Genomic DNA, 15,304 nt, shown 5'->3' with positions numbered 1-15,304 from the left:
GAACAACAGCCGCTCATGTGTATGCTGCCCCCTGTGGTCCCATGACAGCCTAACTAGCCTCCGACTCATCTCCTGCACGTTTTCAACCTTTCTCACATGCAGAAAACGGTCCCTAAATGGGGCTGCCCTCCCCTTTAAATCCTAAATCCCCCCTTTCCCCTCACAAACCTCTAAGTGCAGCCTGATGAATACAAGTGTTGCGGTGTGGCTTCTCGTAGAGGAGTAGCCCTGAGAATAACATCAGAGAGGCCACAGATATTTATGGAATGAACCGCAGGCTGTATACACAGAAGTCGGCAGACACCACAACACAGCAAGATGCAGCGCACGGGCTGCAAGGCTCCCTTGCTCATGGGTACACTCATGAGCGTGCGTGCACGAACACACACACACACACACACACACACACACACACACACACACACACGGGATGTTTCAGATGATTTCCAAGATAGCCGTATGGTGACTTGTCAAGTGAGTCAGGTCGAATGTAAGAAGACAGTGTAAGCAGGATGGCTACAATGATTGTCACACTAAATCCAATAACGATAATGCTTTTGTTCATGGATTTATAGTTTCTGTGGCTCGACGTCTTCAATTGAAACATCATACTTGCATGGTCTATCAGGCAAGCAAGGTAAATTATAAACCCAAATCACAGTTTTTCTGTATGGTTGGGACTGTGAATCTGTTCTAAGGCATTCAGTCAAGGATGACGGTATCTGGTAGTGTGGCCTGCAGTTAATAGTGTAGTCAGAAACAGACCCTGGGAGAGAAGAACCCAATGCTCTCGCTCTACCCAGTGGTCCGGCTCTCTGGTGAACAGATCAAAGATAACAGTCATCTGCTGTTCAGGACCGCCACTCAACACAACTCAGAGCTAGCGGCTCACTGCACGCCACTTGTGGTGGCATTGCTGTACGGGTGAAAATGTCTATCTCAACCTTTCATGTTACAACACACGTCTGCTGAATCATTTGGGACCAAGAGTAATCCAGCTCTTAAAAAATAAAATAAAAAAAGGCGAATATCACACCCATTTTGGGTCAAATAAAGGTAAATGTGGAAGAAATTCTTGAATTCCATCCACGTGGAAAGGGAAAGTCCGAGGCTACATTTATGGCTCACGTTCTGACATTTCCTCTGCGCTTTCCTAGATGAACTCTGATCTGGAGCTCTCCACGACCCATACTACACGTTCTTAATGTCCAGCTCCACCCACACAGGTCACATATAAGTCCATTGGCAAAAAAAAGGACATATTTTCTCAGGCTAGTGGCTGTCCACCAGATATTCAAAAAAAAAAAAAGATCATCATGCATTAATCCTGAGGGTTGGGGTGAGGAGAAATATCTCTTTTGGGTTTGAAAAAAACGATGTTTGTTCTGGTTGACCCTCCCTTCTTGCACATCCTTGCTCTGTCTCGCCTGTCTTTGTGTCAACCCGAGGTACACTTGGCCTGTAGACTACAATCAGTGGGAGTTACAACAAGAGGGTTGATTTAGTGTTGTCCGTGAACGGCCTGATAGAATCGCCCTAGGACAGCATTTCTCTGAGCCTCGGCGTCCACACATAACTACGACGACCCAGGATGCATTGCGATGAATGTGACCATGGCCTCTGTGCGTGCCATTGCTCTTAATGCTGTAGGAAACCTTTAGCATTACTAACCCAAGTTTACCTCTGCCTGACTGCTCCTAGAATCTGCTTTCTGGGCCTCGGCTCGGCTGGCTGGGGTCCAGCTAACTTCTCATGGCGCTGTGCCATTTCCCTTTAAGAGCCATGCAAAGCCCCTTTCCCTGCCTCCCCCCCCAAACTAAAGTACCCTGATGGACTACTGAGTTACATTATGGTGATTGAAACATTTGCCTTTAATATGCTGTAACTGCACAGAATTTATGGCAATCATGTACTGCACAGCGGAATCAGATGGGATTTTTTTTTATTTGAAGAAAAGCTCTGTTTTTAGATTTGGAGTCATTAAAAAAGGCTCTTAAATGCTGTACCAGTGCCGCACGCAGACCAACTCAAAGATCAAAACATCTATTTAGCCAAAGAAGGAGCAGTGCAATTAGAGAGATTTAGTAAGTTGGTTTCTCCCACAGTTAAGTTTTAATGACATGCTGGCATATTTTCACTAAAGCACAAGATAAATCATTAAGGGTGTTGGACAGTAAACTGAACCATTTCTGGTTGTTATTCCTTTTTTCAGATCAAAATACCAAAGTAGAGAAAGCAATCCTTGGTTGGAACAGACTAAATCATATCAACTAAATCAGGCCAGAGCCATGCAAACAACCATTTGGATCTACAATCCCTCATTGGCAAAGTCACAGCTACTGCACACAGAATAGCAGTGTACACATTTTACAACTCTATTTCTTCCTTGACTATAGTTAAAAGCACCCATTTGCGGTGCACAACAATTATCACCTATAAACAAGTTTGATGGGTATGGTAGGACTGGGCGATGCATACCGTACTACAGGCGTGGCGACTCGGGGAAGCTCTCAGCTCCTTCACCCAGTGCTCAACGCTCTCCGCCAGACAGATGTTACGCAGACGAGGAACCGGCGGCCATCATTGCCTACGAAAACAGTTTACTGTTGTAGCTTCTAGGCGGCCGGCAGCGCTTCAAAAGAAGCTCCTAAATCACCTTATTATAAGTGCAGGTGCCGGGTGTCACCGTGTGTGGCCTGGCTAGCTCCATCGTCGTCCCGCCAGCCGTCCCTGTTCCCCTCGGCGGCGGTGGCAGTGGAGCGAGCCGGCTGCTCCTCGCCGGGGTAAACAAACGGGGAAATGGGGCACTTGGCAGCAGACTAAAGTGAGCGATGAGGCAAGTGTGCAGCGAAGCTTCTAATGAATCATTTGCTGGGAAACCGGTGTGCTTTCTTCATTATGAGGGGGAAGGGGGAAGAAAACATGCAGAGGCGAATGATGGTTCAAAAAAAGAGAGAGGGTCAAGAAAAAACTAATGAAGAGGGGGATTTTAAAGGGGGTGTGGACACAAAATCTTTTTGTTTTTTTTGACGTGGTATGATGTCTTATATGATCTTCAACATAGTTATCTATAGCCCCTACACACATGCTGTCTTTCCCTTCAATGTTCACGAACATTTCCTGTGTAAGGTCATGGGAGCAGGGGTTGAAATTCTGGGAAATCTGCACCGCCAATTTGCGCACTGAAGACCCAGGGACATTTCCGGATGACTGCCGGTAAGGCCGTGTTGTGCATGAAAGCGTTCACATTGCCGGGAGAGGTACCTAAAGGTTTACGTCTGTCTGACGTAACAAACTTTTAAGTGGAGGGAACAGATTCCGAAATTAGGTAGTCCGCGAGTTTTATGGTGGCTGGCATCCCTGTGTTGCATTAGCGCCATCTACTGGACTGTCTCTTGGCCCATCTTTACCAGCATTGCTATGCCATGTTTGAAAGAACCCAAGATGGAAATGTTCCAGAACGTAGGTGAATGTGTGAATAGAGTGTTTGCCCCTGGAGCTCAGTTCTGTCAGTAACCCAGAAGCACCGCCATTACGGAGATTCTGGGCTGAAACAACCAAATTGATTACATGTTGAAAGTTAAATTTAGGCAGATTTGGGATGTCTTAACCACAGAAAAGTTCAGGAAAACGAGCGGAAACTGCAAAGGTATGCAGAGAAGGACTTAGTCAACAGGAAAGTTTGCACTATTTTGAGAAACTGGTTACGACAACCCCAACTCAAATTACATTATTTTCGAACGCATAACAGAGATGACTTTGAAGTGCCGTAGGAAAGGCACTTCATGCTTGGATCTCCGTTTGGGCAGCGGTTGACGTTGATGGCCATGTTGACGTTGATGGCCAAGAGGGTAAAGCTTCTCAGACACTTAGGAGTTAACACCATGGTCCGTTTCCTGTGTGGCACGAGTACAAGAGATTAGTCCACATAAGAAGCAGCAGGACCACCTAATCACACTACTGGAGCGGCCGTTAGTAACAGCACCAGTAGAGACCGGTGATGACGTGAGTGCTCTGAAGCTTTGAGTGGTGACGGCTGCATCATCACCTCTCCACCGCCACCCTGCCTGCACTCCCAGCCAGCTTCTGCATAATGGAAACTAGGAGCAAGGAACCCCGCCGACAAGACAGTTCTATTTAACAGTAGACATTAGAGGATGGAGGACACTCCAAGTGCCATGTTTGTTGACAAACTATTTCCTGCGGTTTGCCCAATTGCAGTTGGTTTTAAACCAGTGGGTGTGTCATGGTGTTAAAGGAGTGAGCTGCCTGGCAGACTATGATATTATGATTGGTAAGAATCGCAAACTCTGTCAATTTCTCACCATCTCTATTTACAGAACTTTAGAGAAGGCAAACAAATATACAATCAAGGTCAAAGTATGTGTAATGGAGGCTAATGAGCACATCCATTTCCCAGCCACACATTCACACACAAGCACACACACGCTTAACGATTTCCAAAAATCCCAAACAGTCAAAAATGCGATTTATATTCACGTGTTTATGTTTTTTTCTTTGTCTCTCTTTCATTGACCTTCTTTTGGAAGCCCATGCGGCCATAGGAGTGGACCTCCCTCCCTACCCGGCTCCTCCAGCCAGCAGCGGTCCCGCAGCGTGGCATGCGATGGGACGCTGCAGCGTGCCAGCATCTGATTAGTGACGAGCCGGGCCCTGGCCAGGCGGAGCTGTGTTTATCTGCCGACAGGGGGATCCCCGTCACTGCCTCTTATGATGATATGTGTGCGGGCCAAGCCAGGCAGCCTTTCAACGGTAATGGAGGGGTTTGTTGGCTGGCTGGCTGGCTGGCTGGTCAGGTCGCTAGCCACAGCACAGCAGGGTGGAAATGGCACCGACGGCGACGGCGGGAAGCTGTCACAGTCGATGGCGTCGTGTATGTAAGAGAGAAAATGTATTTTTAAAGGGACGGTTATAGAAAAAGTGTCCTTAGGTAGGGCAGGTGGGAAGGGGTATTGAAAGAGCAGAAGACGGAGTCATGCTGAGACACAGATGTCATCCCTTACTCATGGCTACGCAACTGACTACTGCTCGGCTCATTTCCATGGAAACCATGAGACACGTGCAGATCAAAATCCAGACCGAGCCCAACCAAAAAAAGGAAAAAAAAAAAGGGAAACACTGTGTTTTGCGGCAAAGGGATGCTCCCCGATCCCAAATGAGAGAGACGATGAGGTAACGGCGTGATGGAATCTAAGACTGTTCCATCTCGGTGCGGGACTCTGGAAAATGACACGCATCTGTACACAAACAGCCACAGGAAAACACACGTGCAAATGGGGAAATATGTGCAGACAAGAGAAGGTGAACCACAGAGAGACTAATATACACCTACATATGGGTGCACACACGCACGCACGCACACGCACACACACACACACACACGCACACACACACACACACACACACACACACACACACACACACACACACTTTTCAACTATCATACTTCTGTTAAGTGGCTTAAAGTGTTCTTGGAGGATTTGAAACCGTTACACATGTGGAACTCTTCTTCCCCTAAAAGGTCTTTAAAAGGTCTTGCGTGGATGGTCCTAAGAGGGACCACTCAACCTTAATTTAAACTATTAACATAGAAGGGGCTTCATTTGACCAGATGCCTGTGACTATGACTAAATTGTTCCATGAACAAATAAAACAAAACAAAATTAAACTTAATGAATAAATAATAAAAACGTGATATTAGTGAGACATGTGTGGACACAAATTCATCAAGCATTAAATGCATGAACTCTTTCTGACATTCAGCCTTAGCTCTAATACATTAAGCATTAGCTAAGAGACTGAAAAAGAGAGAGAGTGAGAGAGAGAGACAGAGGGGTGGGTGGGAGCGATCTGTGAGGTTTGACTCAAACCACAAGAAAGTCAAGAGGCTGAAGGCATGCTGGACATTTCCCCGGGTATCGGCTTATCCAAGTCCGGAAAATGATTTCAGCTGTGTCAATTGACGGAGACCTTATATGGCGCGTGATTGGAGGCGGAGGTGAGGAGACAGGAGGAAGGGGTGTGTGTGTGTGTGTGTGTGTGTGTGTGTGTGTGCATGGGAGGAAGCCACAGGGGAGCAGGTCCTCTCAGGGAGCAACACGTTCAACACCACATGATCAAATAAGCGCAGTGCTTGGTATCCACTTTACCTCACAGACCTTACAGCTCAACACGTTTATTTGAGCTTCTTAGGGGAGGAGGGGCTGGGGGGTCCATCCACTCTCCATGATAAATACACAGAGGACCCCCAAAATGTTCAGCATGAAAGGGAAGCTGAGACGTGTGTGTGTGTGTGTGTGTGTGTGTGTGTGTGTGTGTTGGTCTGTGAGCATTTGTGCGTGTGTGCATGTGGAAGGGAGGGCTGCGGGAACACACAGGAAAGACATTGGGTTTCACACAGAGTGGCACCCTGATAGGCCCAGCATGTCAGGATGTTTACGCTGCGTATACACGCCGGCCACTCCACCCCAGTTTAGTCTAAACGCGGTACGAGGGGGAAATCGAATTCCCCGCCGCACTCTTCCAGGGTGGCATTAAATCCTGAGGTAATCATTTGATCTATGGTAGACACTAACATCACGGCTGCGTGCTCGTAGATCACTCGTCCGATTATGACGTTGGATGTAATTAGCGGTGCCTCTCTTAAAGGACGCAGCTGTAGCGCATGGCTACCGGCGCGCGGAGGCATATTTCTCCCCTGCATGATTACAGATTGTCAATGTAGGTTTTTCTAGGCGGTGCGGGCGAGTGCGCTCAGCCAACAGTGACTGGTATGAACACAGAGGGCCGCTAAGTGCTCTGCCACGGCACAGAGGACTCCAAACACAGGAGCATCAATCAAGGCAGCTGGGAGCCGAGGAGGCTGTGAACAGGGGAGGTGGGAAGGTATAATTCCCGGTGGGAGGGAAGATTAAACACAGAAAGTGGCTAAAGATAATTTCTGGGTGGAAGTGTATGTGTGTGTGTGTGTGTGTGTGTGTGTGTGTGCGTATGTGTGTGCGCATAAGACTATGATAAATTAGCTTTGCAAGAAACTGCGCCTGTAGAGCGTGTGCATGTGTGTGTGTGTGTATGAATGTATGCACACATAAATGTATGGGAATATTTTTGTATGTTTGTATGTGTTTACGTATATGCATATATGTATGCATGCATATATGTTTGTTTGCATATGTGTATGTTTGTATTAATGTTTGTATGTATGTTTGTATGTATGTGTATATCTATATATGTATGCCTGTATGTATTTACGCATATGCGTGCCTATATATGTATATGTGTGTGTATGAATGTATGCATGCATGAATGCATGGGAGCTATGTGGGTAACAGAGCCACAGAGCTGCCATTCCTCTCCGTACCAAAGGAAGAACAGTGCGAGCCAATGTGGGGGGAAATTGTAAAGTGGGTCCAACTTATTTTCAGGGTCAAAGAACTTCTATGATTATTTTCCATGCCCACAAGGTCATCACTCAGCAGGCCTGCATGACACGTGTCAGCAAAACAGATGCTGCTGCAGTTTCCATGGAGACGCGGCGAGTAAAACTCCCTTGAGCGGCACTAGCCCGCCTCAGCCAAACAAACAACAACACACTCCGACACAGTCCACGGTCCAGATGGACGAAAAACAATGCAATGAAAAAAACAAAAAAATCAAAGAACAGAAATCACCCATGTGGATGGAAAACAGTAGCTATGGTAACTGATCAATAACATCATTGCCTCATACATCAAAGTGGCAAGCGGGGCTCTCTGGAAGAGATTTAGGCCGTGTTGCGCCGAGCGCAGCATTTCTCTCCATCGTTCCCCCTGATGGCTTTGGTGCTGTCAGACGGGCCCCCCCACGGACCCCCCTGGACTCCCTGTACGCCCTTGTGCTGCATGCAATCTCTATCACGCTGACACTTCACCCAACTGAAGGCAGCAATAAAGACTGAAGTGGCCTCACCTCGTCTTTGGGTGTTTCTATTTTCTATTGGGGGGGGTGGGTGGAGGGGGTTGGTCATGGTTTGAGGGGGTTGGTGGTGGTTTTTTTTGGTCCACCTTTCTTTCTTCTTTCCAAAGTTCCCCCCCACCACCCCCTTCTTTCCCTCCGCTATGGGCTCCCTTTGTCAGCTCACTGCTCACCAGCAGCTGTACAAGGCATTAGGCATCACTTTTATCTCGCTCATTACATATGTTTGCCAGCTTCATCTCTGCCCTCCCCCCCCCCCACACCTCCACCTCCCTTCTCTACCCTGCGCACACGCACACACACACACACACACACACTATACACACAAACTGTATGCACACACACTCAGGCATGTGGACACACATGGTGGGGCCTGCGGTTTTCAGGCAGCTATGACACAATCCAGACGCTCTGGGCTGCCTATGGCGGGAAAATGTGTTTTGCGCTGAGCTATTTCCGTCAGAAGTCCGGTCTCTCCACGGCTCCCAGCTTTGATCCACATGGCACGGAGGGGGGAGGTGGGGGGGCTTGTATCAACAGTCTTGTGTTACAGTTGGAGGGGCCGATGGACCCCCTAGGTGTCACTCAGGCCTTTTCTTTTATCGCTGGGGGGGTGAGAAAGGAGGGTGGGGGGGTTGGACACTCCACACCGTTAGGCATCATAGTCGCCCCGCTCTCACGTGATGTGTGCGCGTACATGCAAGCGCACACACATAATGACGGGACGGATACTCGGCCACACACCCTGATCCAAAGGACCTGCTTATCTCATCGTGGTGGCTCTGATGGAGTGATGAAATGAGGTCAATCGGCACAAATGAAGGCGAGAAAGCGTGTGTGTGTGTGTGTGTGTGTGTGTGTGTGTGTGTGTGTGTGTGTGTGTGTGTGTGTGTGTGTGTGTGTGTGTGTGTGTGTGTGTGTGTGTTGAGCACAAGAGAGAAAGAGCAAGAGACAGAGGGGGAGAGGGTGCATGCGTGTGTATACTTGGTCATGGATGAGCTGTGCGTGTGTATGGGCTTTTGGCTATTATGATAAAGCTGGGAGTGAGTGTTAGGGGATGTTTTACTAGTATGGGGGGGTGGGTTGAGTGTCAAAGACAGCAGTTGAAGTGCAGGTGATGCACACTCAGTGCTACACGTCCCATACCTAATCCTGTTTTGGATCACGTTGGGTGTCCAATGGGTGAAGAGTATCATTTGGCTTCACCTTAAACTGAAATCGAATGACCAGCAATTCCCCAGCAATAAATGGATCCACTGTTAAACCTAACATGCAGTGACATGTCTCCTGTCCATAAACAGAGTACGCAAAAGGCAACGTCCAAGGCAACGTTATGGCAAAACAGCCATCAAAGGGTGGCTAGCACATGTCGGTTCCCGGGGGGCATTGAGGACGGTAAGGGGGGCGGGACTTACTGGTAGATGTCTTTGCGCAGCACGGTGCGGGAGAGGGGGTTATCTGCCTGGGGGGCCATGCTGACGGAGCCCAGCTTCAGCACCAGGGTGTCTTCCTTGCTCTGATGGGACTCTGCTTGATCACACACACACACGCACACACACATGCATGTTTTAGTTTGTGGTTCTCTTTGCAGTGTGGATTTTGCGCACCAACGTAGACACAAATATAAAACGTAGACACACACACACACACACACACACACACACACACACACACACACAAGCGAAGACAGTTTTAAGTTGAATTTATAGTTGTAAATGTAGTTTGTGTGACAAACCCAGTCACAACAGAGCATATAACCTTACCGTTGCGCAATAAAACCAGCAGACACAACAAGCATTGATCAATGACTCCCCGAACAATAGTGGCACTGTAACACAGCCATGTACGTATCCACTGTGGGTTCCTGCGCTACCGCAGCCATTCTTCTTAGGGAATGTCTCTCCATGCTAATGTGGTGGCTTTGCTGTGTCTGGATGGCTGTGACAAGGGCTTTTATCGAGACACCGCCGCAGCCCAGGACAAAGCGCCTCAATAGAGTAATGCTCTCTGGAAACGCACCCGTTTTCCACATGTTGTACGGCGGGCCCCGGTCTCTCCGGAGGGACCGCAAGTGTGTTTCCTAGAGAAGCCTGGTGCGTAGGAGACAGACTTGTCCCCCTACCTGTGGCGGTGTGTTTGTCCTGCGCCCCGGGGCAGAACACTCGGATGGTGCTGGTGTTGATGTAGATGAGGGGCAGGCAGCGGGAGGTCAGGGCGTGGCTCCTCATTGGCTGGCCTGACGACTTGCCCCGCTCGCGGTAACGCCTCGGTACGGTGGCCTGGAGTAAGGATTGGGATTTTCAACTTGCATAGAAGATGTCAGCGTTGACGGTGGCTTTTTAAATAAATAAAATTTTAAATAAATTAATTTAAATGACATACAAAGCAGTTTTTTTCTAAAGAGTGTCTTTTTACACATTTTAATATCACATTCAAAGCAACCTTTTATCTACTAAAAGACATATTTGACATTTGACTAAACAGTTATGTCCGCAAGTCCTCATTAATGACTTCATAAATCCGAAGGCCACTGATCCACAGGACTCCTACCTGGAAGAGGCCCATGACGGTGGCCAGTAAGGGACAGGAGAGCACCATGTCAAAGGGCTGGGCGGTCAGCAGGATCTCCCGCAGGTACTGGGGCGAGCCGTCCGCCAGGGGGTCTGCCACCCCCCGCTGGCCCCCGGCCATGCTGCAGCCGCGCGGGGGCCGCTCGGGCCGCGTGGTGAGCTTGTGGCGGACGTTCTTGGTGACAGCCTGGGTGTAGGTGATGGAGAGGAAGCCGTGCTGCTGGTGCGACCCCTCCAGGACCCGTGCTGCCGTCTGGCCGGTGACGAGAACAAAGCTCACTGTAATGCGCTGCAGAGGCCCGCAGACTGGAGCACTCTCATTTCTCATCTCATCAGGATAAGGGTGGCATGCCCTATTTCAATGAGGGAGCTGACTTCCTTGATAGAGAGATGGACCTACTTATGGACTAGAGGGGATAAGATCTTATAGAGATCACACGCAACATTTCATGAAATTATAGCATTTTCGTGATCTCATTTGGTCGATATAGGCCTACATCACAGAGGACATCGTAGGGGCGAATATAACTGCAGCTTGACTAAGTTAATTATCGGTCTGGAGGCATGCAAGGGCCCATAATTAACGTCATGATATATGAATGAGTTCACCCGTTTTACTACACCTCTGTGATAAAGGCTTATTCAAAAATAGTCTAAACGGATAGGTTGTTCAGTCTTGGTTTCATAAATTTAGAACAAGTTAAGTTGTATACTTTACACATTAGTATGTATTCATTGTGTCTTCAAAAGACATTGGAAGCGATTTTCCAAGGGAATTATCACGTGTACTATAGTAAAATAGGTACACAGTGTATCCCCTGCAGTCCAAACAAGACTAATGTCCCACCAGGAAGTCAGCCCACAGCAGTTTGGTCCATTGATCTAGCAAAGCAAGCAAAGCTAAATCTACTGCTGCTGGAAGGGGAGCGCGACGACAGTACATTTACCTAGATGCTGTGCTTTAAAGTTAAAGAATGGAGCTGTAAGTCAGCCTCCTCTATGAGACGCCATACTTCAAGCCTGCGTCTACAGTCAGCAAAGCGCTGTGCTCTGAATTAGTGGCAATGTTTCTTGCTCACCACAAAGGACAAATCTCCGGCCTAATGAATGATTTGCAAACTTAATTACAGCACAGAATTTATTGAAACAAGGCAATAAGCAAAGAAAATAAACTCCAAGTGGACCATGATTAAATGGAATATATCACAGAAGGGAGCAGTCCCGTTTCTTGCCCTGAGACAAAGTTTGCTGGAACTTCCATTAACAGTGCCGCTTATTTATTAGCCCTTAGCCAAACAGGCATCCAATTTATCAAAATTAAGTATAAGTGAAGTCAACTCTGAGAGTCAGAATTTGGGGAGTGATAAAGTAAATATGTACCATATTAATATCTTTGTAGAAACAAAGTAGGTCTTGAACAATGTAAATCAAGAAGGCAGCCTGAATGGCTACAGTCTGGCATAGTGCAAATAAATGAAACAGAAACACTGATGGCAGATTCAATTTCACTGCTCTCAGACTGAGTCCCCCTCAGGCCTCGGAAAATATGTTGCGACAACCACCTGAAGTGGTTACTTACAAAACAATGTGTAGCTACCACCTCGGAGCACAACACTTCAATAGGAGAGTTCAAAAGAACTCTTATGGCTCCATAAGAACCATATCAAAGCATTGTGCCCATGAGAAATCTACCTGAGGGCTGCTCTGGAACCATGAATACAATTTAAAACAAATGATGGCACTGTTGATGGAAGCTGAGCAGAGTCGACCAAACCATAGAGAGAGAGAGAGCGAGAGAGAGAGAGAGAGAGAGAGAGAGAGAGAGAGAGAGAGAGAGAGAGAGAGAGAGAGAGAAAGAGAGGGAGAGAAAGAGGGAGAAGAGAAGAGTATGAAAGGGAGAGAGAGAGCGGTAGAGAGAGCACTAGAGAGAGAGAGAGAGAGAGAGAGAGAGACAGAGAGGTAGAGAGGGCGAGCAGTAGAGAGAGAGAGAGTGGTAGAGATAGCATTAGAGAGAGAGAGGTAGAGAGGACAAGCAGTAGAGAGAGAGAGAGCGGTAGAGAGAGAGCGAGCGGTAGAGAGAGCGCGAGCGGTAGAGAGAGAGAGCGAGCAGTAGAGAGAGAGAGCAAGTGGTAGGGAGAGCGAGCGGTAGAGAGAGCGAGTGGTAGAGAGAGTGAGCGGTAGAGAGAGCGAGAGAGAGACTAGGAAGAACTTTGTTCTTACAGGGGGGAAAAAGCCAGAGAAGTGGCTGAAAGAGTCCTGCTTGCTGACGGGTCGAACCAGCACCGTGCGTCTGTTCAGCTTGTCAGTGCAGGATAAGATCACTCCTCCACAGCCGCCCACGCTCCGCACACCCTCCGCCGGACTGGTGGGTGAGGACGAGCAAAGAGGAGAGGGGAGGACCAGCATGATGGATGAGGGAGGAAAACCACAGATGGGAGAGGAGAAGAAGGGGATAAAGCCAAAGGGGAACATAGTGGATGAAGTAAGGAGCAGAAGATAAGGAACGGAAATAAGATGGGAGATAGAGACCGATCAAGAGGAGAGGATGGGGGAGGGGGGGGGGGCACACAAGGGATTGGGGAAGAGGAGAGGAGAAATGAGCTTGGAAATGGGAGATTATTCCAGCAAATCAAATTAGGGAAAAGAGAACTGATTACAACCAAAAAAAGCAATGTAGGTTGAATTGGGCTGACATATCGAGGGCAAACGGTCTCATGCTATCCAAACATGCCAGGGCTCTGATAGGAACACTGTTGTATCCAATGTTTGGATGAGCCAGGATCAGGCTTGGAGATTGTTCAACATTCAAAAGCCTGCACTATCTGAGCGTTGGCTTCAGGTGTTTACGTTACACCTGTGCCCCTGATGTCATCCAGCATGAGACCATTTCCACACAAGCCGTATTGTGATGCTGTCATCGAGAGACTGGAAGAGCCACATCACACAGCCCTCATACTCCCGCCCACAGAAAAACCGCAACCACCATTTTAAAATCTTTTTTGGCTTGGACCGCTCAGCCAATCGGCACAGCTGGAGAGACATGGGAGAGTTCTGAATTGAATTTAGCTCCAACGTCAGGGTCATGCACAGGATAGACTGGCTGCAGGTTTGTTTGAAAGCCTCAGGAGTTTGTGGATCAGACCAATCGCTGTCTCTCCCCCGTCACTCCAGCCCCACCAGCCAGGAGGCCTATCAGCAGCCGGGCGGCAGAGTGTTGGAGAGGGGCTGGTAACACTACTGTGGGACAGAGGCCTCACCACAGCTGTCTCCTTGCACTGCAGAATGAGTCCTTCATACTGGCCAGAGAGCCAGTCCTGCCCTTGCCTGGAGAGAGACACATGCTTAGCTAGGACAGCTTAACGCTAACCTAAGCACTGCAGCAAGTGCTTAAGGCCTGAAGGGATGTGCTGGAAATGGTAGCCTTTACAAGCGCAGCTGTGTGCTTTAAAAAGGGTCAACAAAAACAGGATTTAATGGATACAGTGATGCTTGTGGCATTATCTTAAATCATATCAAGAAAAAAATAATTGTATGTCATTTAGATTAAAGCAAGTGATATCTATTGCTGAGTTTTATCCAATCACATATTGTCATTGAAAGTGCATCATCCCGTTCAGGTCATGTTATTTTAAGAATCCATGGGGCAGTCACCTGTGAATGAGAAATTCCATAAACAAGCAAAGCACACATCATCACAGAGAGCACAACCTTAAGAGGACACACCATCACAGAGAAACACAACCTTAAGAGAGTGCATATTTGTTGATTACCATGTGTGGAGTATGTATGTATGTATGTATGTGTGTGGAGTTAGTGTGTAGTATGTTCTGTCTGTGTAATGTAAACTGTGCTTACTGTGTGCATGCAGACATGTTTTGTAGATCTCTATGCCCGCATACACACACTAACCCAGTCCATAAACGCACACGCACACACACACACACACACACACACACACACACACAGGTGTTATTAGGGTTAGGGTTATTAGAGTTGTGTAAGGAGGCCAAAACATGCACAACACATTTATGGCACCGATTTTTACATAAGGGAAATGATTTAACGATCTGCTCCAATTATTTTCACAAACTCCTCTCAGCAATCAACCCCCCCTCACACATATTGAACACACACATCCTCTCACAAACACACAGATGCATGTCCATATGTGTGTGTGTGTGCGTGTGTGTGTGTGTGTGTGTGTGTGTGATGTGAGTGCATGTGTTCTTATCTGTTGACTGTATTACTGTGTGCGTTTGGCAGTATGTTTGTATACCAATGCATTTCAAGGTGTGCGCGAACACATGTGTGCCTGTGTGTGTATGTGGTTCTCTGCACACACACACACACACACACACACACACACACACACACACACAATTGCCACAATGTGTTTGTAATCTCCTCTCTCAACCGTGGTAGTGGAGTTCTAAATGACTCATCGATGCGGACCCCCCACAGCACTGTCTCTATCTCCCTCTCCCTCTCTTTATCTATCTCTGTCCTTTCCTACCGCGTCTCTCCCCACTCCTATACATCCATCTCTCGCTCCGAGCCATTTGTGAAGCAGCTGGAACACATCGGCTTCAATTATGTGTGAGCGGCTCCTTGGAGCAAATGAGGGTGAACTGTCACCAGCCGTCCTCCGGGGTCGCTGATAGAGCCACGTTCTGTGTGTACGTGTGTGTGTGTCTTTGTGTGTGTGTGTGTGTGTGTGTGTGTGTGTGTGTGTGTGTGTGTGTGTGTGTGTGTGTGTGTGT

At 47.9% G+C, this 15,304-nt stretch overlaps 1 protein-coding gene across 1 annotated transcript in view; it reads right to left on the bottom strand.

Moving 5' to 3' along the window:
- The window catches only part of vps13b (vacuolar protein sorting 13 homolog B), a 322,396-nt gene that overhangs the window by 133,922 nt on the left and 173,170 nt on the right, over positions 1–15,304 (bottom strand). Inside the window, 4 exon segments of the mRNA XM_084471728.1 lie at positions 9,390–9,504; positions 10,097–10,253; positions 10,525–10,797; positions 12,765–12,906. Of these exon segments, the coding sequence (XP_084327854.1) occupies positions 9,390–9,504; positions 10,097–10,253; positions 10,525–10,797; positions 12,765–12,906 (687 nt within the window).

The sequence above is a fragment of the Micromesistius poutassou genome (genome assembly GCF_964030765.1).
Source record: "Micromesistius poutassou genome assembly, chromosome: 8".
In the NCBI taxonomy this organism is placed as follows: domain Eukaryota; kingdom Metazoa; phylum Chordata; class Actinopteri; order Gadiformes; family Gadidae; genus Micromesistius; species Micromesistius poutassou.
The sequence above is the reverse complement of the archived record's forward strand: the minus strand, read 5'-3'. Positions and strand labels throughout refer to the sequence as shown.